The 26016-nt window shown below is 39.6% G+C and overlaps 1 protein-coding gene across 5 annotated transcripts in view; it reads right to left on the bottom strand.

Annotated features, from left to right (window-relative positions):
* MTCL1 (microtubule crosslinking factor 1) overlaps window positions 1-26016 on the bottom strand; it is a gene marked incomplete in the record, with an annotated part of 739795 nt that overhangs the window by 232323 nt on the left and 481456 nt on the right. For 4 of the 5 annotated variants that reach the window (XM_044066528.1, XM_044066527.1, XM_044066529.1 and 1 more), the window contains 3 exon segments: window positions 12278-12433; window positions 13229-14539; window positions 23109-23165. In XM_044066528.1, coding sequence (XP_043922463.1) covers window positions 12278-12433; window positions 13229-14539; window positions 23109-23165 — 1524 coding nt within the window. 5 annotated transcript variants of the gene reach the window in all.

Raw genomic sequence — 26016 nt, forward strand, 5'->3', positions numbered from 1 at the left:
AAAAATCAGTTTCTATTTTCATAACCTATTGTTAACAAAGATCGCTTTCGTCCTTCTAGACTTCTTCAGGTCTGTGTACAAGAACCCTAAAAACCTATATAATTGTATAATTAGTTAGTATTGTTATTACCATCATTTTAAATAATGCTCCACATACGATTATGTTGCTACCCTTGGCCTGAACGTTCTTCCAGCATTTAGTTATTTTATTTTGGTTTTGTTGTCATAGAGATGAGCTGATTGAAGGACCACTTTCAGCCATGACCTTGGCCACAAGACAATACAATGCTTGTAGAATTTGCTTAAAGCATTTCATAAAGCATCATTAAATGCACCCAGTTCAAACATTATACGTTTCCAATTCTTAGGGTCATAAGTCAGTACTAGGCTGTTGATCCAGAGGACCATTAGTCTAGTCACAGCATTCCAATCATTGGTACCAGTTAACATGACTAATGTATACATAGTTGTGGTTTGAGGGACCAGGCCCAGGGTATATTTGTGACTGCACATTAATTTCATCCAGATTACAGGGTTAGAGAGCCAATGTGCTTCTAATTTCAAAAGAAGCCTTTTTCTGTAAGGCATTCTAATGACCTGCAAACGTCTGAATTAGAACACTAGGGTGAAGCAGGCAGGAAGATAAGAAGGTTAAACTTTAGCAGTCTAAGGGGAGGAGTTTCCCAGTATGATCAGTCCTGCCTGATGCGATGGTACACTTTGTAGTAAGGGCAGTCAACTCAAGAGCAGCGCTGGTCGTCTGGGTGGGCACTTGGCATCCTGCATCTATGGAGTACAGTTGGAGAGTAAAATTATTTAAATACATCTTACACAATTTATTTTATTTATTTATTTTACATTTGTTAACCGGGATAGTCCAACTGGATATATCTTACACAACTGATAGTTTTGTGCTACAGACAATAGCAATGAAAGAGGAAAGGGAGGTAATATGGTTGTCACGTTAACGTAAGGGGCAGACCACAACAGTCACTGGCTTTAAAGTCACATCAGGGTAAGAGGATGAGGGATACATTAGAACAGACAAGTGCAAGATGCTGTGATTTATTTACTGCAAAATGGAATGGTAACAAGCCAGATGAAATCAGGCCCAGAAATCTGCAGATATAACCTCCCCCTAACAAGGGCTGCGTAGTACAAACATTGAGGCCTACATACTCTGGACTCTCAAAACTTCAAAAAACTTTAGTCATCTTGTGTGCCCCCAGTGTTTGCCAACTTACTAATGGAATACTGGGCAAAGCAATATGTTTTTAACCGTTTATTCAGAGTGTTGGTTAATATATATATATATATATATATATATATATATATATATATATATATAATGTGTATGTGTGTGTGTGTGTGTGTATGTGTATGTATACATTATTTTTGGATGACATTTATTTTGTGGAAGGATTCTGTGGAAAAATTGCATGAGTTTATTATGTATATTAATATACTGGATTTTTTGAAATTTACTCATGCCCAGAGTGATGAACAAATTGTTTATTTAGACACCGAGCTTTCCAAAGATGTAGTAAATAAGAGATTTGTTTGTAACATCCACAGGAAGACTACCTTTTCTAATTCGTATCTGCATTTTGAAAGCGGACACCCTAAAAACTAGAAAAAAGCCATAGTTAAAAGGTCAGTAAGTCAGGCCTGCTAAGATGGTGTTTTTTTTTTTTACAGGGATGGTGAAATTTTGGCAGATGTGTCTGTAGTGGAAATTATGGAGGAAGCATGGAATAAAAGGAAGAATGGTGTTTATACACCTATTCTGAATTCAGCGGGTAATATTGTAAATGATCAGAAAAAGTATACTTCCAGCAGCTCACGGCAGTTGAATCCAAAATAAAGCCAACACCAAGTTAGAATCCAGTAAAATGTTTTAATGTACCAAAGAACAGGTAGAATTTTTAAGTGCTTTCACAAACATTAAGTTTGCTTCATCAGACCTTGAAGATCAGAAGGCATTAGAAACGGATTAGTATTCATCATCCCAAACAAAAACTTTTTTTTTCATGTTACCTGAGGTCTACAGTTCCTTTCCCACTCCTTCTGAAATGACCTGTTACGACTGGTAAATAAAATCACTTACTCTGTCCTGATTCAAATGTTCATATTTATTTATTTCCTGTTTTTCTCCATTGCACTTTAACCATCAGCATCTTCCCGTTTTCAAATTTCAGACAATTCTTTTGTCTGTGTGGGGTTCCATCCTTGTATCCATGGAGGCAAGAGAATCCTGGGAGTGTCATTCAAACAGCCATGGGGGGGGGGCGTTACTTGCATGCTGCACTGGTATCCTGTCTGTGATCCTACCTTCATCTCCAGGGTAGGGGGACAAGCGACCCGCATTAGTGCATGGGCTCACAGTACCTTCCTAACATGGGAGCATGTTCCTGTGTGGTCCCCTATAAAGTCTTACCACCTGTCAATACCTTGATGAGTGCAACACCTGTCCCCTCAGACAATACCTTTTGCATCGTTACAGAGACATGGCTGAAGCCTCCTATCAAAGACTACTCTATAACCTCACCCGACTATAACATTCTAACAGTAGACAGACACAAGAGGTGGAGATGTTGCCCTACTTCACAAATCCAACTTAAATATCTAGCTCCTACAAAAAGAATCCCCAAACTTCAAAAATGCTGACATTTTATTTGCTAAACTCTGCTTAAACTAGCACAAACATTTAAACTTTGACTATATGCCACCAAGGGACAACCTAAACACCCTAGAGTCTATACTCCACTGGGCTTCCCACTCCCTCCCACGAGAAACTATAGTGCTAGGCGATGTCAGCATCGACTGGAACTCTATCCACTCTCCAACACCCACCAACCACATTAACCTGTATAACTTCGCCCAACTCAGACTCACCCACACATACAGACCACCAAGAGGGAATCCATATTAGACTGGATCCTTACTAACCAGGCCAACACTACCCACTAATGTGGAACACTTCCCAATTCTCTCAGTGACCACAATCCAACTTTTATCCTTCCACAAACTTAAATGCACCAACCCACCCTCCCTGCTACAAACTCGTTCCTGCAGAAACTTCCCCAGAGATCAATTCTCAGAAACCTTAAAATGCTGCAACTGGGCTCCCATCAAAACCCTCCCTCTGGATAAGCCAGTTGAGTACTTCAACTCCACATCCCTAAGTGTCCTAAACCAACTAGCCCCAATCAAATTAATTAGGATACGCAGTAGTGAAGGTAGAGGCCCGGGAACCGCACAAGCCAAAGTCCAAACCACAAATGCACTCAACTGGTTTCGTCTCTAGCAAAGACTTCTTCAGATCTGCTTGACATGGTTATCTCCAACCTTAAATAATCCTAATGCATCATGTGATCAACATGTGATCAAACATTCACACGACTCAACTTTAGTACACATTAGTTATAAAACTTCAACAAAAATTGTTGTGAATTTCAATTAAAAATTGCATAAAAATTAGCAAAATTAACATAAGTGAAACAATGAAAATAACGAGAACAGGAATAGTAAAAAAAAAAAACAAATCAGTGTTACAGCGACAAATGTACGAGTAACATGGCATAATCAGTCCTCAAGACTTTTTAGCTTTAATATAGGTGCAATAGAACAACATTCATTCAAACCGGGGGGGGGGGGGGGGGGATCACACATAAGAATCCATATCAGCACTTTCTTGAGAAGATGTTCATCCGTATAAAAGCCCCTTGGTTCTGGTTCCAAGAAATCAATCGCCACAAATTTAAAAAGGTGACCAGGATAGGCAGAAATATGTCTGTACAGTGTGTGAATTGTCTTCCCTTTCTTTATTTCATTGAGATGTTCGTATATTCTCTCTTTCAAGGCTCAGCCAGTCGTGCCAATGTAAAATGCTTTACACTGTTGGCAAAGTGCACCATAAACCACTCCCCTGGATGAACAATTAAAATATTTTTTCAATCAAGAAAGGGTCTGTTTTTGCTGTCAATGAATTGGATTTGTGGTTTGGACTTTGGTTTGTGTGGTTCCTGGGCCTCTACCTTCACTACTTGTGGTTCTTTTCTTCTAGGATACGCAGTAACCCTGCCCCTTGGCTAGAGAAAACCACAAAGTCCTTACTAAAAGATAGGGATAAAGCTTGGAAAACCTGGCGACAACAGAAATCACCCAAAACTAGGCAAGCCTTTTTCAAACTTAAGGCAAAAAAACAGATTAAGATTGACGAAAAAAATCACTATATTTCCTTGCAAAGGAAACAGTAACAACCCACAGAAATTCTGGGATCTAGTGAACAACATCCTCCAGCCCAGAAAAGCCACGACACCGCCACCAAACATTGAAGGCACAGACCTTGATGTAGCCTCAAACTTCAACTGTTTTACCTCCTCCATACTGCAACTCATAAATGATACAACTCACACCACCCTCCCACAATCCCCCAAACTCCTCCCCATTCTCACTCAAACCAGTACCAACATCAGCCTTTCAAAAACTTAGCAAAACTCAAACCAACCACCCTTGCTGCCGACAATCTTCCTGCCGAATACCTCCAACTTGCATCAAGAGCCATTGCTTACCCCATCTCACTACTAATAAACAGATCCATTACTGAACACTACATTCCATCCTTGTGGAAAACCTCATTTATCTCCTACCTCCACAAGGGTGGCCCCTCTACTGACTACTCTAACAATGGACCCGTTGCGATTCTACCACCCCTATCATAGATTCTAGAAAGGTGTATCCATCACCAACTCCTCACCCATCTGCTCTCCAACAATCTGCTTTCCAAAACTCAACACTGATTCTGACCATCACATAGCACCACCACTGCCCTAATTAACTTCAACACCATAAACTCGTACAGGAACCAAGGGAAACTTGTCTCTGCCACCTTTCTAGACTTATCCAAAGCATTCAGTACAGTTTCTCACAATAAACTCTTAACCTGCATTTCCGAACTCACCCTCGACAATCCCACCCTGCACTGGTTCAGTAGTTACCTAAACAACCGCTCAGTCTGTCAAATGTCTCAACTCCCTATCCCCCCGCCACATGTGGCATATCTAAAGGCTCAATCCTTGGCCCCCTGCTCTTTAATATTTAGCAACCACAAAAGCTGACATAGTCCAATATGCTGATGACAAAACCCTAATCTGCTCTGCATCCAACATCCATCTTCTACAAAGCAAAGCCCAAGAATCCTTCACAGAGATAGAAGACTGGCTAATTAAATACCAACTGATATTAAACCCAAAAAAACACAACTAATGCTATTCCACCCAACAAAGCCTAATGACCACACCTTCTCCGTACTCTCAGCCAAAAACACCCTCATCACCCGGTCTGAGTCCAAACTACTAGGCATTATAATCAACCAGCAACTTAAATACAATAAACATATATTCCTAACAGCCTCCAAAGTCCACAAAAAAGCTAGGAAGCCTCTATCGCAGCAAAAAGTTCCTAACCTGTGAGTCTAGAACTGCCATAGCCAGAACTCATCTCTTATCAACATTACTTTATGCTTCCCCAGTGCTAACAAATCTAAATACAACCAACCTGAGCAAACTTACTAAGTTACCACCAGCTCAACACAGCACACCAAATACTTGTACCATCCTGATAAAACCACTGCCCTAACTGGCCTTCTAAACTTTTACAATTCTAATTAGGAACTAGGATCTAGTAACCAAGCCCTGATCAAAGTTATTCCATGTAAGAACAGCTCTGGTGAATCTCTATTCCCTCATAAGGTTGCAAAAGAATAGAATACCCTGCCTCCTGACCTCAGGCTACAAAACTGCACATCCACATTCAAAAACCTCCTCAAATCGTACCTTTATGCCAACCCTCTATGTAACTGCAGTGATCCTCCATGAACCCTCACCCACTGTAGGCAGGTATTCCCTGATGCCTCTGATTTATGCTGTACACTGACACTATGCTCTACCTGCGTTCATTGCATATATTGTAAATATTGTAAATATGGGCTTAGTATGAAAACCAAATGTACATATGCTATACTTATGTTTCCTCTATTAATGTGCTGTGATCACGTCTGTACTATGAGGTTGTATTGTCAGTTAGCCCTCTTTTAAACTGTTAGCCTTCTACAACATGATATCCTAAACTAACGTAATATACACAATCACCCAAAGAGTAAACCAGCTAGCAATATATAAAAATCCCAAGTAAAACAAAACACTGTATTGCAGCAGGAAGCACAGCACAAAATGTCCACCACCACTCGTAGATGTTCGATATATCTTTAATAAAATACTTGCAAGTCTGTAAGCGCTTTCACCAAGTACACATTGGCTTCATCAGACTGTAATAGTAATAAATCACACAGCCACATGCTTTATAAAGCCGTATGATCCATTAAAACAATTGAGATTCACCAATAACATGCCCTACATCATCCTTCATTTGCATATATTAATTTATTAATTTAATTGCTTTCAATTATTTTTCTGCTACACATCGCCAATGTTGCCTTAGTGCCTAGCATTCATCTATTCACTAATAAAACTTTTCTATTGCAATTTACAATACTTATTTTTAAATAATATTACAGACCTTTCTGATTGTTCCTGATTACTCTCTGAGTTAGGTCCAACTCACTCTGTTCGCTCTTGCTTCGCTCATCTACCCTACCCCCATTCCCACCCACCCCCAATTCAACCAAATTTATACTTTTCAAATCCCACCCACATACCAGCAGCCAGTCACAATCCAGATTTCAACTAATTGGATCAAATAACTAAACCTACCCTACACCACCTCTACGATTCACTTAGCAGTAGTGAAATATATGTCATCCCCCCTCAAGTTCATAACCCTTTTACCCACACACACACACTACTTATATAATTCATCAGCCACCAACTCTTACACCCATTACACTCTGCACTCTAAAATATCAACGCACCCTAATAAAATGCTTCACCTTAATAAGAAACTCACCTAACAGCCCTCCACATCACCTCTAGCTCACTGCTGTTACTGTTATACTACCTCACCATTATTACACTCTACTACAATCCACCAATTCTCCTCCCTGGCAAACTTCTTCATTATCCCACCTAAATAGACCATTAAACTATATTACAGTCCCAACCCTTTTCTGTATTAGCCACATAGATTACCATGCAAATAAATTCCAACCTCTATCAACCACATCCCAAACCTGTCAAATACATGCCAAACTACAAAACAAGCTTGCCAAACTCCTGCTCTGGGGACAGACACCCTAATCCTGGTCCCACTCCCCTATACAATATGGTAAGCAGCTCTATCACATTCAAACCTGCACTGCTACACTAGAAAAACAATCCTTCCCTTCTCCTCCTTAATATGAATGTAAGAAGTATTGGAAATAAAGTTCATGATATGCATGCCCTACTTCTCCCTCTATTCTCCTGATATTGTAATATTAACAGAGACATGGCTAAATCCTGACAACAAAATTGCAGTTCTCAGATACAATATTCAGTGTAAAGACAGGAAAAACAGAAGGGGAGTAGCAAACTTATTCAAAGATCACCTAATACTGGACTGTTTAGAATTAAGCATCCCTGACTTTGAGAATGCAGAACTAGGTTTTACCAAATAAAAATTATCCCCAAAACACAACACACATTAACATCATAGGTGGTTATATCCCCCTAATAAACAATATTCCCACACTAGAAAACCTACTACACTGGATCTCCAAATCCTTCCCACAGGAAACTGTCCTAATGGGTGACTTAAACAATGACTGTCTCAACTGCTCCTCTCAGAATCCAACATCCCATATTAACCTTCATGGGTTCACCCAACTCATCAAATCTCCTATGAGGACTGACAAATCTTCCAAACAGTCTATTCTCAACTGGATTTTGGTAAATAACCCCACCCTGTCATCTCAATCAGGCTATCTCCCAGATGGCCTGAATGACCAATCAGCCAACCTTTCTTCTATGAATCCGCACTCAAACTAACCAAACCACCTACCGCTTAATCAGAAAAATAAAAAGCTTCAACCCGAACAGATTCATCTCTGCTATAAAAAGCTGCAACTAGGAACCTCTCAGATGGATACAAGACACAGATAACTCCTTCAAAACCACTTTCTTAGATATACTAAATTGCCACACACCTCCAAAAACTATTGGAGTAAAAGCTAACTATGCGCCCTGGTGAAGTAAAGAATGTAGAGCCTTACTCAAGATTACAGATGAGGCAGAACAGTTTCACAAAAACAAAACCCAAATCACAAGACAAACATTCTTACAAATGTAAAACAAAGCTAAGAAACTAGTAAAATTAGACAAAATCAACTACTACCACAATAACACTCAAAAGTTCTCGGCTGAGGTTAATATACTTCTGCCAGATAAATCAGCTACTCCCAGTCCAACATCAACCAGCAACTCTGATAATATAGCAACCCAGTTCAATAATATGCCCAGTTCAATAAATACTTTACAGAAACTGTCTTCAGAGCATCTCTAACAACTCTGTTTTGCACTCTAGCACAGCACCAACTCCCAAAATAGCCCCAACCACTTTACAGTATACCCAATGTCTGTAGATGCCATTAAAAAAAAAAAAAAAAAAAAAAAAACTAAAAAACTGAAACCAACCACCCTAGCAACAGACAGCCTCCCAGCTGACTTTCTGCAAATTGCAGCAGAAGCTATAGCATACTCAGTAGCCATACTCATAAACAGATCAGTATCAGAGAACCTGGTACCTGTTTGGAAAATCTCTCACATTCTACCTTTACACAGAGGTGGTAATTCCACCAAGTTTACTAATTATTATCCACTTGCCATCCTATCGCCCTTATCTAAAATCTTAGAGAGAGTTGTACATATCCAATTCATGGGCTACCTTCACACATGCAAACTATTATCAAACACTCATCATGATTTGTGCCCCTCTCATAGCACCACCACAGCCCTAATGTCCTTCACTAACACAGTGATCTACTACAGAAATGATGGGCAATTTGTGTCTGCCATATTTCTGACTTGTCTAAAGCCTTTGATATGGTAAATCACAATAAACTCATCAATGTTTTCTCCACCCTAAACCTTAGTAGCTCCTATACCACTTGGTTCCATAGCTACCTATTAGGACGACAGCAGGCTTGTCCAATGGCAACCCCACCTTTTCCCTCTTCCCCCAGTTGCCTTAGGTGTTCCACAGGGCTCCATCCTTGGGTCTTTACTATAGTCTGTTTTCACCAACCAGCTCCACATTTCATGTCTCAGTGGTACAGTATGCAGAAGACTAATATGTGCAGCCTCCTTCTTACAAGACTTCCACATCATAACCCCAGAGTCCTTTTGATCTGTGAAAACATGGCTCACTAACTCCCAACTCATTCTAAATCCATACAAAACAAAGCTTCTTCACTTCAACCAACAAGGTCCCCTCATCTTCCATGTCTTTCAATATCTTATCCAAAAATAATACTATCACCACCACCTGTGGAGCTTTACAGACGTCGGCTCATACCAACAGAACTGATGCCCGATCTGTGTATGGAAGTGGTAAGACTCAAGATTATGCTTCTACCACTGGAAGCATGTGTCCTTGTGCTCCACAATACACAAAGTTTAGGCACTCTAGGAGTCCAGAAGGATAATGTTTACATATTTTGTGCCTGCTTATTCCATTTCACTGACCACACTTTTGGCCATTGAGCTGCAAGAACAATGGACAAATAAGTAACTTGGTTAAAAGGAGCTAGTGTGTCCTGTACCAAAGATCATGCACCAAAAACAAGCATTACAATCAAGATTCGTCCAGCTCCTTCACCAAACTACTAGTCAAAGTAATTAAATCTAATAAATGTTACGGTAACTTTATTCTCCCACCAAATACCAAAGTCCTTGAATTCCATGCCTCAGACAATATTAAATTCTAGTAACACATCCAAATTTGAACTACTGCTTAAAGAACATGTAACCAAAAACTGTCTTTGCTCCTGCACTAATCCAGGTTGATAATTCTGTTATTCCTTTTTCTTACAACCAAAATTTCTTTTCCCTTACTAAATTCCAACATCCAAAGTATCCCCTCTCTCATGGAATTCCAGTTTCTCTCTCCCTATCTCAAGCTACCTACAGTTTCATCATAATCCCTCCTTGTACTGCACCTTAATATTACCTTCGCTATCACGGTTTAGAACAGGTAACACTAGCACAGCAACAACCACCAATGTTCTTGTACATGTACCGTACATGCATCGCAAATGTACATGTATTGTACATGTATCGCAAATGTACATGTATTGTACATGTATCGCAAATGTACATGTATCGCAAATGTACATGTACCGCAAATGTACATGTGCCGTACATGCATCGCAAATGTACATGTGCCGTACATGCATCGCAAATGTACATGTGCCGTACATGCATCGCAAATGTACATGTGCCGTACATGCATCGCAAATGTACATGTGCCGTACATGTATCATACATGTATTGCAAATGTACATGTATCGCAAATGTACATGTATCATACATGCATCACAAATATTTACCACCAAAACCATGACATAGGTTCACAGATTAGCACTAAGCTAACTTCCCTTGTGAGCCGTTTTAACCCTCGCCAATTATCCCTTGTGAGACTCAAACCCTGCACCTTGTGTTTGTAAGGCAAACACCTTAACCATTAGGCCACCCTCCCAACATTGATCTATTGATCATTTCTCTAGGATGGGATGCACTATTTCATGCTAGTTTGATAGCTTTCTTTTATTTTCACTTTACATTGCTCCCTCAATTTTTATGTAAAAACTGTTTACGACTTATATTTACCAAAGCTATGTATTCTTGATTGTTATCAATTTCTTGTATTGTTTTTAATGTGTTTTATAATGGAGCCTTTCTCCCCAGGCCTCCACTGAAATGGTAAACAAATGTAAAATAAAATAAAATAATAAAGATAATGGGGTCTACATTCATCTGTTAACACCATGACTTCATCTGATTAGGACCCAACACTTTGTATTCCTTATGTCAATGTGGATGGTTCTCCGTTTAGTAACGCAACACCCTTGATTTGGCAATTTACAATCTCTGCAGTTAAGCAACAATGTTTCCAAGACAATTAGATTCTAATGCTTCCGGGTTACAAAAGGGCATGTTTACAGTTACAAATGCACAAAGGAATACACATACTGAACATTCACATTTTTATTACACTGCCACATATGAATTCAAGGAAAACAATATATTTTCATGGAAATCATAATACAGTGATTGACAATTCTGTAAATAAAATCACTAAAAGACTCTAGGATAGCTGTCCATATGTCTCACATACTCCCTACTGACATACCTAAATGGACCTGCTTGCGCGGAGAACTTTCTCATGCAACAGCATTGCCCCCCCACCCCCCACCCCACAAAAGAAATCATGCAGAATCGTGCCTGCTTCAAGAGAAGCACACTAAGGTCAAAGCAATTAGTAGATTCCCCACCTATGTCCCTCTTAGATGGGGTGATAGGTGCTGATCGTGGAAATAAGGGTAAAACTTGGATAGGCTTATAAGGACCCTAGGATCATTGGCCAAGTAATCTCCTATGACTCTAAGCACCAGGGCTGTTAAGAGACTGTAGTATTAGGTATCAATGAGGTGAAAGGTACCTGAACATAATTTTGGAGACTTTCGCCATACAAAAAAAAAAAAAAAAAACTAAGTGCAGTAATTACGTACCAGCAATATAAATAAGTGACTCTTCAAAAATCATGAAGAATTTATGAACTGTTAATGTAAAACGTTTTTTCCAGCTTGTACTGCATTAATGTTTATCATGTGCCTACTTCATATATGCCAGCATAAAATTTCTGGCCTCAGTACTCCATAGTCAACCTTCTAACTTTTGGTAACGGAAATTACTTAAAAAGTAAACAAATAATAACTACTCTAAGCAGAGAGAAAAAAAAATGGAATAAACATCGGTGTGTGTCAGAGATGTGCGTGCATGCATACATTTTCTTTTGAAGGTGATTAATTTTACATTAAGATACTTAAGTTAACTCTTGCCTAATAATTGAGGAGTGAAATTTTAACTTGGTTTTCACATTCTCCAGTTCACCATCAATGATGCACAAATTAAAAACATTCCAGAATACATCTCAGCTAATTAGCATGCATCAACAAAGCTGATATAATACAAAATGCAAGGCTACTGCAATGCTGTTAATGGTCTTTATCATGCGACCTACAGGCTTAACACTGCACTTTCACAGCATCCAGAATACTGACCTCCAGACTGAAACCATCTCTCCTGTCTGGCCTGTAGTGTCTATTGTCTCCATCACTTCTCCTGATTTGGTCCATGCCTGCTCTGAAACGATGACCTTCCTGCTCTTCGCTAAGATCATGGCTTAGCTGCCATTCTGTCTGATCTCTCAGTTTGGACTGTCAAGTGCATGAACGATATATAACAAAAAGAAAACAAAGGACAGCAGGAATAAAAAAACAAAAATGGGTAAAGTAGAAGCCCAAAAAAAAAAAAAAACTACAAGACAAAAAAAAGCATGAACAGAAAAACTAACTTAAACACAGTGTCGTAAGAAAGTGACGAAAATAAAAGTAAAATGAGAATGAGCAAAATGACGGGCTGAAACATCTGAAAAGAAAAAGAGAGGGAAGAAAAGAACGCAAACACCGGTTATGCGGCGCATGCAATGAAGGATGCGTGGGTCAAAACCAACAGCAAGCATACAAGTCATGAAAGCTTTAGGCATTTGCATTTTTGCTTGGGCCATGCAAATAAAGTCTCATCCAGTGGTGGTTCCTATTTCAGACATGTGCCCCGTTAAAATGCTTCAACAAGATACAGCCACTGTTAGCGAGTACTGCTTGTGGCTACCCAACGGTATATGCAGTAGGCAACTTAAGTACTATATAAATGCACTGCACCTTAACTTTCTTTTTTAGTTACTAGAAGCATATGATTTAGAAAAAATAGAGTAACAATTCATTTTTTGCAAGTAAAAACAATTGTACACATACAAGTATGCCACCTGGAACCGCCTCTGGCCCCAAACTGCAAAGCATTAAAACAAGATTGTGCTTGTTGCAGAAAAATGTTTGCTTATTTTAAAGTGCAGCTACATGTTCAGCATGTTTTTTTTTCAATCAGTGCAGTTAACAGCCAAAGCAAAACAAAGAAAAAATACATATGCAAAATATAAAAATAAACAGGCTTACCTGGAAATCTGTCGTCACCTCTTTCCCTAGATTGCCAACTGGAGAGTCTCTTGATACTGAAGTTCCTGTGGATAAAAAACTTGAAGATTCTGTAAGCTGAGGCATTGGAGAAAGATCCTCCATTTGTTCCTTTAAGCCTTCTCCAAGGTGGTCAACCTTCTCCAAGAAAATCTGCAACTCTGAACGAAAACCTTTCATCTTTGTGTTGATGGCATTCAAAAGTTCAGGTTCATTCTTACCTACATCTGCATCACTTACCATACCCTGCTCAGAAGACAATTTAGCTGCCTGTAGCTTGGCATCATAAATCAGACTATCAGTGTCTGTAATGAGATGATCCACAGTTCTTCCAAGGCGTTCTGCCTCAGTTTTAATATTGGCTAAGGATGTTAAATTGTCCCGATTTCGGATTAGTTCAGCAGAATATATACCACTTAATTCTGAAGCTTTGCCACTTCCAAAGCCTGAAGACTTCTCACAAACATCTTCTGAATCACTTTCTCCACCAACTGGTCCTTCTCGCTTTGGCTGAGGAAGCCTGGTTTCTTCACTGTCCTTTCTTCCCGCATCACTGTCAGCATCACTATCCCTGGGGCTTGTAGTACGAAGGCCAAGATGAGATGCAAGATCATAGCGCTGCACATTAGATATTAGCACCCGGTTTTCATATTGAAGCTTCATGACCTTACCACTCAGTTCATTAATTTGAACTCTGGCAGCTTTTAACTCTTCTTGAAGCGAACCATTCACTTTCAAGTTACCATCATCTACCCATATAGACTCCTGATCAGACCCAAACTTAAACTTATTCAGTTCATTGGTCAGTTGCTTATTGTGATCCTCAATCTCAGAGACTGACCTTCGCAAAAGCTCCGCCTCCTCTTCTACAAACTGTAAGTGCCGTCGCAGTTCTGAGGCAGACTCTGGAGAGTCCCCAAAAGGAGAGGTAGGAATGCTTGAAACATGGTCCCGACTAAGACATTCTCTCTCATACTGGCACCTCATATCTTCCGTTTCAGCCTTAAGACCCCTGTTTTCCACTTCTAGTTCCACTATCTTTCTGCCCAGGATGTTAGCTTCTTCTTCTACTAACTTAAGTCTAAGCTTTAGCTCAGCCTCTCTGGTACTAGGTGGACCCCCCGTCTCTCCTATTGGCATTGGGCTGTCCACATCGCCATACACGGATTTGTACTTTTGCAGCTCCTGCTCCAGTTCTTCTTTCTCTCGTCCAAATTTGGCCATCTTCTTACGCATCAGCACTGCTTCTTCTTTGGCAAACTGAAGCTGGCACTTAAGATCGGCACTGTCTTCCTGTTCAGGACAGAATTCCCAAAAATTATTTAAAATAAAAATAATGGTTACATATAGAATCAAGCTGCAAAAATTCAAACAATGAGCGTTTTAACAGTCCACTAAAACATGTGCAACTTGTAACTGACCATTCCAATGAAGAGCAAGAATTAACCCCTTATAACCTTCCAGAATGCAAAGCCGGCATTAATGAAGGCTAAGCTGACTAGCTGGAGTTAGCAAAGTTTGTGAGTGGTAGAAGAGGACAAACATGAGACCTTATCAGCTTAACTGTTCCCCTGCCATGAGGATGGCCATTTTAGTGTCACCCTCACCTGCGTTCAGGGTGATCATAAGCAGGAAATTAGGATCAGAGTACCATGAGGGATGGACAAGAAATCACAGAATTATGACTCCTGGCTTTGTTCAGCCTCCATCTCTATCAGAAATTAGAGCAAAAAAAAAAATCATCCCAGTAGCAGACGCACAAAATTCCAATGCACTGCCACTGCCAGGGTCCTTTTGTCCAGGGTCCCACTGGAAACCAACCTCCAAATCGAACATATAATATTCTCGGACATCCTCTGTCAACGTCTATGTGTGCATCTACAATGTAGGGGTGTGTGTGTGTGTATTTTAAATATTTTTTATGTTGATCCTTAGCCATGTCGATTTTAATTGTTCCCACATTTCTGCATTTTGAGGCTCGTGCTTCTCTTCTCCAACTATGGGTTAACATTAATCATGTGTGCTCATCCTACTTTTGTGAACATGTATAAAGGTCCTTTTGTTATTCTTCCTATGGCCTTTGGTACAGACACTCCCTCATTTAAATGTCCCATTGAAATCTTTTCCCACTCTAAATACAGGTTTGTAGTGAAGGGATCACCAAATAAGCCATCACTACACTAGGTAAGAACATGCTCTCTACAAGGGGACAAAAATATGACATTCAAATGCACGCCAGCATCCTTGCTTTTTACAGCTTTCACTATGTGCACTGTGAAAGTCTTAATACAAATAGTTTTGGGGCTTACCGCCATACTTTCACATTTGCCCCATTATTTTTGTGGTTCTAAAATAAGGAATGAAAAAGAACCAGAACAATGTAAATGGTTAAGGGGCAACAAATGCCCCACTTTGTAAAAGGTATATATCTATTAATACACGTCTTTGCAGCTGTCATATGGCACACGGCAGTTAAGTGCAGAAATTTTTATGGTATTGGACAGCTGATAAGAATTAAGATTCATGAAAGGCAAACATCTGCACAAATAATTTATAAAAAATTCCACACATTTTCTCAGAATGCAACTATATGTGGCTAACCCCACGAAGTGCATTGTCGGGTACTTTTCAAAGTTACAGTGATTGCTAGCGTAATGCTGATGTAATGGAGTACAACTTTGCCCCATATCAAAACCACTTTTCTGCATTTACCCAGCACCATGGCATAGTGGGATAGAGCTCTAACTATGACCCAAGTGACCTGGGTTTATTACTGTCATAAGTATATGAGGCTCTGGCTGGGAGGGAAAGGCAGGGTCCATCCCAGAAGGGAGGAAGGACATTTGCAGATTATGGTCCCTAAGGAGAAGTGTGGCCCAATGAGAGAAGTAGCCCTTGGACAAGTTTAGTGAACAAAGGGAAAGGGGGTAGGGCATAACAAATCTCTCCCAGATGGAATGCAGAGACCCCTAGGTTTCCATTATCTTCCATGACTGGACCTAGCAGGACACATTGCAAGTTCAGACAGGTTAGCAGTTGTTGGTAGACATGTGGATTTGGGGCAGTGGCTAGCAGTGCTGGAAGGATGATGTGGGGGTGGGAGCACCAAAAGCATTTTAAAAAAATTCTACCTCATCTTTCCTACAGTAGCGCAGTTCATAGTGGCTAGTACACATCCTAAAATGTCTTGTATGGGGGAGCACAAGCAAACCTGGGAATTTCATAAAAACATTAGCACTTATTTTGAAGTATAGTAAATGTACTTTTATGCAAGGCAAGAAAACTAGCTATATCTAGGGATGCTGCAATGGCATCAGGGTGTGTGCAGAATTTGTTGGGGTGCTATTCGAATAGTTACTTCACTGGCTACAAAAGCAATGCATTCTGTATCTTCAACACAGCCACGATGAACAGATTAGCCAGAAGGTCTGACATCAGCTGGCTAACTCCACAAAGTCTGGAAAGCCATGCCCTTTAATAATAAACAAAGTCCAGAAAGGCTAGGTCATGTCCTTTCCTACTTCCCATTCCAATATGCCATACAAAAGCATGTCATATTTGACAGTTGAGGACCTGATATGATCATCATGTAAGACCACCATTAACTAAGCATAAAGAAACTCTCAGAAGACCAATGAAGCAGAGCATTAATAAATAAATCTAAAACACTAGAAACACCATGAAAACTACGTGCCTTTAGATTGTTCAGTAAGATATCATTGTCAGCAAATAATGTTATATAGGATTCTTGTTCTTATTTATGCTAAAATCAATCATATGTAGTGTCCATAATAAAATAAGTTACATTTTGTATTAGCAGAGCAAAGTTTGCTTACTCTGTTGGGAATCTTAAAATATGAAAGGATCTAGTCTTACCCTAGAATCTGAAAGACTCACTCAAGGGTTCCTGTAAAAAAATTTTGGAAATCCATATTTACAGACAAATATGACCAGCTGAGATGATCATTGGCCACTTTTTCAATACATTAATTTAGAAAAGTTGGCATCTTATCATAGGAGATTACTAGGCTATTGAACTGGAGGTAATTTTAAACCTAGCCGTTTCATCCCAATCTAATACAATAGAAAATCTAGTCAATACCCAAGATTGCATTGAGTGATGACTGCTCATTGTGCAGGAGGGTTGTGGGCTTTATCCCCGGTAAGAATTCATGGTGCCCAATCCACTTGTCCAGGTTCCTCTTGAACAGTGTCATAGAGGTCCTCTGTTTCACATGAATTGGTAGCCTGTTCCAAAGACGTGGCAGTCACTGGGAGATGCATTTGTCCCTCCAGCATGTCCTATTTAAGTCACAGGCCATATTTAGGTCCCTGGAACGGGTAACCCTAGTCTCATTTGATTTATGGGTATGCAGCAAGTTCATTAGGTTTGGGTCTTGGACTGCTCTGTAGGACAGGCATAAGTCTCCCCTAAGAAGTCTATACAATACGGAGTAAAGTGACGGGGAGTTTTGTCAGTCCGTGTAAGGCATATTGTTGAAGACCCTTGATGATCTTTGTCAGAAACCTTTGAGGTCTCTCTAATTGCAACAGCTGCTTAGTACGGTATATGCCAAACAGGGCACTATACTCAATTATGGGCTAGATAAGTGCCAAATACAGGGGGGTTATAACTTCTTTTGCTCTCAAGGTGATGCCTTTACTAAGCAAGTATGCTATGGAGAAAGCTTTCCTTACTACAGAAGACACATAATGGTCGAAGTTAAGGTCACAATCAACTTGTGATCCCAGGTGCCTTTCCAGTTCATGGGTACTTAAGGTATTGTTGTTGAGTGTGAGGGGACATTATTTGTACCAAATGGAATGATTATGTATTTCTTTGCATTCAGTTTGAGACTATGACTAATACACCAGTTGTTGGTCTGTAAGAGACCTTTCTGGAGTAAAACTGACATTTGGGGATTCAATGATTGTGCCAGTGGGGAGTCTTACTGGGGATCTGGAGAGAAAGGGGGAAACCAGTCCCAGACTGACTGTGATCTCAGTGTGCTCTTAATGGAAATTGTACTTTACTGTGTGTGTATTTGTTATCCTTCCCAATGGATGCACAGCTATAAGGTACAGATCTCAGCCTAGTAGTCAAGCCAAAACCTCCAGTGCCCTCTCTGTCCAACCAGTGCTTCGTGTCCCTGCCCAAGTACCTGACAAACACACTGAGATTTGGTTTATATACAGACACTCCTGGGGAAGGCTGGCACAGGTTCTCCAGCTATGCCCCCTCCAGCCGCACTATAAGGTAGTAATCACTACCACCAACTACTCATCAGCTACTAAAAAGGCCCCTACCAAAGGTTGTCCAATTATTATTGTGCAATATTACTATCCAATCAGTAAGTGTGATGAACAGCAAGGCTTATTTGTGGCTTCATACAGTAATCACTATATACATGCAATGTACTCTAGAGCTTAAATTATCTCAACACAAAATCGCTACAGTTGAAAGGTTTAAAAATATTTAACAAATAATAAAAACACAAGACAAATCTTCTCAATTCAACACAGTGCTAGCAAGGGTTCAGGAATCACAGGAAAATGCTTAAAATAATGCTGTAGAATAGTCTGACAAATATAGAAAACAGTTACACTATATCTGACTAAATTCCTATCTAAGAGCAATCACAGTTCTGAATAAACTTACATATCGAGCAAAGCCAGAGTACTGGTGAGTGATGTTCTTCAGACAAAATCCAAAATGCTCTGATTCTCTCTCTGAGAAAGTGTTAAAAATAATACATCACTGCTGACTCATTTTAGGTTATGTCATTGTTCTCTGGTTCCCAGGCTAACAGAAACTCAGTTTTAACATTTCTTTGATCTTGCACCTGGCCAGGAAAGTACAGCAATAAAAAACATTATACATGTAAAATGTAGCAATTAACTCTGGTCTCAAAACAGAAGGAATTCCTCACTCCAAATGTTATGTCTCTGAGCTTTGAGATCAAACTCTTGACTTATCAGCTTTCTTCCATCAGAGTGCACTGTGGTTACATTTATGAAGTTTAACATTTAACACAATTTTCTTACATTTAAGAGGACAAGCCTTTGGATTATATTCATATTTACAATGACACAGAATTATCTAGAAAATTCTATCTAGCTAGGCTGGCAGCCTTCACATATCTTCACAGGGTGTTACTGGGCAGTGGATAGGATAGGAAGCAGGAGAAAAAATGCCTGTCTGCAGCAGGTATGATGCTATTCCAGTTGCCTCAATTACTTCACCCAACTCAAACATGGGTTAAGAGTTAGTCCAGGGGTGGTTAGTAGACACCAGAAGAAGCCTTGCATGTCTTTCATGGGTGACAAAGGAGCAATGTCTAGTGAGCTGATGGTCAGCAGTAGGGCAAAAATGGACAAGTGACCACTAAAGTGCTGTTGTCTTAACCTCACAGACAATGAGGGCAGATATCCCATATACAACACAGTCTGGATGCAGAAAAAGGGGTTTGTCCCAATCTTTTTTTATCACAATTCCTCTACATTAAAGTACATTTTTTCATCCTGGATATCATTGACAAATCGAAGAGCAAAACAGAAACATCCCCATTTATATCTATACTGTTTGCCACAGTCACTGAAACCTTATCAGAATCCTTCAAAATAGCTTGTTCATCTTCTGGTACTAAATCCACCTGTAGCTGCTCAAAAAATACTTATCGGTTGACAAGTTACATCTTTATTTCGAGTCTTTCATACTCGAAGTAGTTTAGGTAGCTCTTCATCTTTAATAAGTTATTTAAAAAATTAAGAAAACACCAATTCTATAGCAAAATTATTATCTAGCTACATCCACAAAACTACATAACTAGTACTTGTAAACAAATACAGTGCTGTATGTACCCCTGTGGACATCCAGAACGTTGATAATTCACTCAAACTATTGCATTATCTTCTCTTCACTTCATTCCCTAGGAGGGGAAAAAAAGCTGAGCTACTCATAATGCCAAATGTTTTACTGCCAATTTAGAAACCAGAAGATCTCCCTCTCATACAACTTTAAAGTTTAAATAAAGGAGGCGTCACTTTTCCATAATCTTACCCTAGCTCTGGGGCACATAATCTTGACTGTGACCCAGGTGACCAAGTTTTAATTAGCAGCCCTGGCACTGTAGATGCTAAATGGGGGGAGGGGGATGAAGGGGCTCAACCCAGTTGCCTTTTCCAGTGGGGTGGGACAATGCTGTATCCACTCTAAGCACACAGTGATGGTATGATTTCTCCAGAACAGAGCAATGAAATAATCACTATTGGTTTGAGGAAGAAGGATGGGGCTGCTTGGTATGTCCATTGCATAACTGAGAAATGACCAACTCAGACAAATACATTGCACCACCCCTTTGTGTGCACCACTGAGCATGTGCAGGGGAAGTGGGGCTGTACCAGAAAACTTCAAACCACTTCTAATGGCTGCCTCAGTGATGTACTCCATCTGCACCCCCATCAGTCAACTTTCACCTGAGTGCTGGGCAGTTAGCAAAACAGTCTGATGGCCAAGCATGCAATAGAGGCAAAACAATGTAAACAAAATCTCGCCTGTGGTCTTTTAGCAAAGTTCTTAAAACTGTCCACTTCGGGTTTAACCAGGCAGAATAAATAAATATTACTTAATATTTTACTGTCTTCACCAATGGCATGCACAACCTGATTTACTGATGGGATCCTTAATACAATACAAAGCCTTCATACTAATATTCCTTAACCTACTTGCATAACATGCAGTTTTACTACAGAACTTGCCATAGTTTACAGCTTTGTTCATGCAAACCTGAAACTCTTGAATATACTTTTTTCAGATTAACAACATTGTTATAAACGGGGTCTACATTATATGAACAAAAGTTCATAACATCGAAAATGCCAGACCTCAAACTCCTTATTGTGGGGTGCCACACCCCCCACAGCCCCCGCTAAATATATGCACCAACTTCGAGATTGCATTACAGTGGAGAAAGGGCAAATATTCCAATCTTCACTGTACTGCGATCCCACAAGAAGCACTTTGAGGTCCGGCATTTTCACTCTTCAGAGCGTTCGATATTATGAACTTTCATTCATATAATACAGACCCTTGTACTTTCATTCATATAACGTAGACCCTTGAACTTTCATTCATATAACGTAGACCCTTGCACTTTCATTCATGTAACGTAGACCCTTGCACTTTCGTTCACGTAACGTAGACCCTTGCACTTTCGTTCACGTAACGTAGACCCTTGTACTTTCGTTCATGTAACGTAGACCCTTGTACTTTCGTTCATGTAACGTAGACCCTTGTACTTTCGTTCATATAATGTAGACCCTTGTACTTTCGTTCATATAACGTAGATCCTTGTACTTTCGGTCATATAACATAGACCCTTGTACTTTCGGTCATATAATACAGACCCTTGTACTTTCATTCATGTAACGTAGACCCTTGTACTTTCATTCACATAACGTAGACCCTTGTACTTTCGTTCATATAATACAGACCCTTGTACTTTCGTTCATATAATACAGACCCTTGTACTTTCGTTCATATAATACAGACCCTTGTACTTTCGTTCATATAATACAGACTCTTGTACTTTCGTTCATATAACGTAGACCCTTGTACTTTCATTCACATAACGTAGACCCTTGTACTTTCGTTCACATAACGTAGACCCTTGTACTTTCGTTCATGTAACGTAGACCCTTGTACTTTCGTTCATATAATGTAGACCCTTGTACTTTCGTTCAAATAATGTAGACCCTTGTACTTTCGTTCATGTAATGTAGACCCTTGTACTTTCGTTCACATAACGTAGACCCTTGTACTTTCATTCATGTAACGTAGATCCTTGTACTTTCGTTCATATAATGTAGACCCTTGTACTTTCGTTCATGTAACGTAGACCCTTGTAAACACGGTATTTAAAGCACTGATCAGCTGTACCATTTTTCATTAAACATTAGCAATGGTCACATATTTTGAGGGAGACCCCTAAATTTGTTTCAAAATTTTGCCCTGTCCCCCCATACAAGTTGTAGTTTTGCAGCAATATTTTGATGGTTAATGTCACTAAATAATTCCACGTATGACATTTATACAGTTTCTTTGGAAAATACACATTAACATAAATAATTTATTGCCATCAACCTTAATAAAAGAATACTATTAATATCTTTAATGGGCCATTTCTCCCAGTCTAGCTTTGGCTATGCCCCCCCTGATTTCAGAGAAAAGATTTTAAAAGCTGAATCTTAGGTTATTAACGCTACCTATCTTAACAAACCTCTTCTTAGCCGCAGGCAGTACTGACTGTGGTCTTGTGGGGCATTAGTTACTAGGTATAAAATAGCATTAAATCATTTCATATACATAACCAATAGTATTTCATACTTCAGCCTGGTTCTGCTATCAGAAGACCTACCACAATACTCTATTCTTAATTTACAGCACTCTGTGTATCACTTTGAAAAGTACTTTTTTTTGTATTCACTTATCTGGCATGTTGCCAGAGATTGTGCAACGTACGTTATCCACATAACTAAATGGTATTGCATCAGAGAGCTGCAAAAAACAAGTGTTCCTCATGGATATTAATATGCAGGATTATGAGGATGCATTCTGGGTAGTAAAGAGTTTTCACAGTGGCTCAAATGAAATTTACAAAATAGTTTACTGGTGGAATGTGCCACCCGCCCCCACCAGCCACCATGTAAATACATTATCGGAGACTAACCTTTTTGGAATTAACATACACAGATCTGACAGTTTTGTCTATCAATACTAGAGATAAGAAAAGGCATTGGATTAAACCAGAGAAGAAATAGATGCCATTTTCAGGCTTTAGGTTTGTTGAAATGCACAGCTTACCTGAGTTGGCCTTTTATCTTTATATACCTCTCTGCTACCTCTTCGTTTTGTAGAGCTCTGTAATATGAAGTTAAAAAAAATGATTTATGTATACATGGTGCACAGAGAAAAAAGTTAAAAATCAATATGTCCAAGAATTTTTAAAAGTAGGTCAGACAGAAAATATGAACAAATGTTACAAATAATAGATCTACACTACAGAAAACTGGCTAGTCAAAAACAGGGTTCAAGAGCACAATCTACCTTTATAGAACAAGGAATCTGCAGTTTCTAAAGAAAAATAAAAGTCAGGCAGGTGATCAACAAAAATGGCACAGAAAGAAAACAAGCATTCTATAGGGAAAGCTAACAGTTTTTCTGCAAAACAGGCTACAGCATCTACTACAACACAAAAAACAGTTCCAAGACTACAAACTATAAGTATGTATTGCTGGAAGTGAAACAGTTCAAAACCAAGCCGGCAAAACCTCAAATTTTGTCCAAGAAATGTGATATAATCCAGTAAGAGTATAACACAGGTTTAACCCAAGAAATGCAGTAGAATCCAGTAAGCATATAAGCGCTTTCATTTTAAGCCCTTTAAAACTTCATCCGATACAAAAAATAACAGTTTTGTTTACGCTTACTAGATTGTACTGCTTTTCCTGGATTAAACCTGTGTTTTATACTCTTAATAGATTGTATCTCATTTCTTGGATAAAATTTGAGGTTTTACGGCTTGGTTTTGAACTGTTTGACTTCCAGCAATATGAACATCTACTATAACACCCCAGGCTGAGTGCTCAGAGAGACAGTGTGGCAGACATTGTAGTGGGGGGTGGGGGGGACAGACATCTGGGCTTTGCCTCAGTGTAGTTTGCATACATTACCTCGGATACTCCATCATGTCATAAGCAGAAGTGCTGAATGAAATCAGGGAGTAAAACCAAAGCATTTGTCCAGAGAGTCCGGATATATTGGCACACATGCAAGACCTGCAGTGCAGCCATGACCATCAAGCAAGTCTTTTGAAAAAAGTCATCTATGTTGACAAAGTTATCTAGGGGAATAAAATATAAATCATGGCTTTTGTTTTCTTCTAGGTACGTTTCCTCTGGCACAGTCCATCAAACAATTTCTCCACTGGTCCATTAATGTCCAACATTCCTCCCTACCAACTGTCCACAAGGTAAAGGGCTGAAATTCTGCAGGGATTTTTAAAAACATTTATGTTATTCCAGGTGGGCTGTATGAATTTGCCGACTGCTCAGTATGCACTTCCCAGCCCAAAATGTTGCCTGCTGTGTCACACACCTCTGCTTGGTGTCAACAGTCCATGGCATTGTGCTGTCACCCCCCCCCCCCCCCCCGATGGACCAGCCAGTGTCAGCCACTCTCTCGCACCTTTCCTAGTTGGTTCTATTAGTGCTTTGGGTCAGTAAATGCTAGCAAGTCTTCTGGGTCAGTTTTATCCTTCTGCATCAAGACATCTCATGTGTGTGTGTTGTTAAAATTTTATCCCCATATAACAGACAAATTCCCAAACAATGAAAAATGAAACTGATTCATTAATGTATGGTATGCTTTTCCCTCTGGTGCTGTTGTGACGTAAGAAGTTGATTATATTATGAAAAGGGTGGGAATTAAGGAAGCAACTACATAGAAATCCTCAGAGACTCTTAAATCACAAGTGGCCATTACTGTGTGTTAGAAGGGCAGACCCTCTATCACCCATTAATAGGGTTACCACCTGTCCCACTTTGCAAGGAACAGTCCCTCTTTGGGCAGTTGTGTCCTGCATAAAAATGGCAAAAGTCCTGAGATATTAGGGCAAACATATTTCCTATATTTTATGTAATAGTTGCATAAAAATGTTATTCTGTTTCTGAAACACCTAAATGTTATAAGAAACAGAATAAGCAACTAAAATGCTACAAGAATAAGCATTTATTTAGGCAAAAAAGTGAAGTTCTGTCCTTTGTACTGGCCGTGGGTATGTTTTGCCTTGCAAAATCTGAAGTTTGTACAAAAAATGTCCCACTATGGGCATTTGAAAAGGTAGCAACCCTACCCATTAAAGTAGACCACTGCACATCATAACCCAAGACCCCAGTAACCGACATAGAATGGGGTCTAGCGCAGAGCAGTTCAGACCTTTATTTCAATCTGCTCTCAGGTCCGCAAGTCTGACCTGAGAGCTATCAGCACTGGTTTTGGTCAGCTGTAGGTTTTACAGTGGTTATCGGTTTGGTCAGCTGTAGATTTCACAGTGGTTACCAGTTTGATCAGCTCTAGGTTTCACAGTGGTTTTCAGTTTGGTCAGCAGTAGGTCTCACAGTGGTTAACAGTTTTGTCAGCTGTAAATTTCACAGTGGTTACCGGTTTGATCAGCTGTAGATTTCACAGCGGTTACTGGTTTGGTCAGCTGTAGGTTTCACAGTGGTTTTCAGTTTGGTCAGCTGTAGGTTTCACAGTGGTTACCAGTTTGGTCAGCTGTAGGTTTCATAGTGGTTACTGGTTTGGTCAGCTGTAGGTTTCACAGCGGTTACCAGTTGGGTCAGCTGTAGGTTTCACAGTGATTTAAGCAGCAATACTAACTTCTAACAAATGAAGCAATGCTAAAGTACCAGCATCTACAAATATTCCTCAACACAATGGGGAAAAAAAAATCTTCCCGTATGTTTAATGTGGTTTTTGTGGTGTAAGAGTACAATAGTAAATTTAAAAGAATTTCTACTCCCTAAACATAAAGGATGCCTCAACGCAAAACAAACATTGCTGTGGTAAAATCATTCAAACCTAATGTACAATTTCCCAGTAACTAAACATTGCAGCCAATACATCTAGGACTTCTTCGGCAGCCTTAAGAATGACTGTTTCCAGGGTTTTCCACTGCACAATTTTAAAATAGCCAGTTTTCCAACTATAT

The sequence above is a fragment of the Protopterus annectens genome, chromosome 3.part1 (assembly GCF_019279795.1).
Source record: "Protopterus annectens isolate FY-2018-M chromosome 3.part1, PAN1.0, whole genome shotgun sequence".
Taxonomy (NCBI): Eukaryota; Metazoa; Chordata; order Ceratodontiformes; family Protopteridae; genus Protopterus; species Protopterus annectens.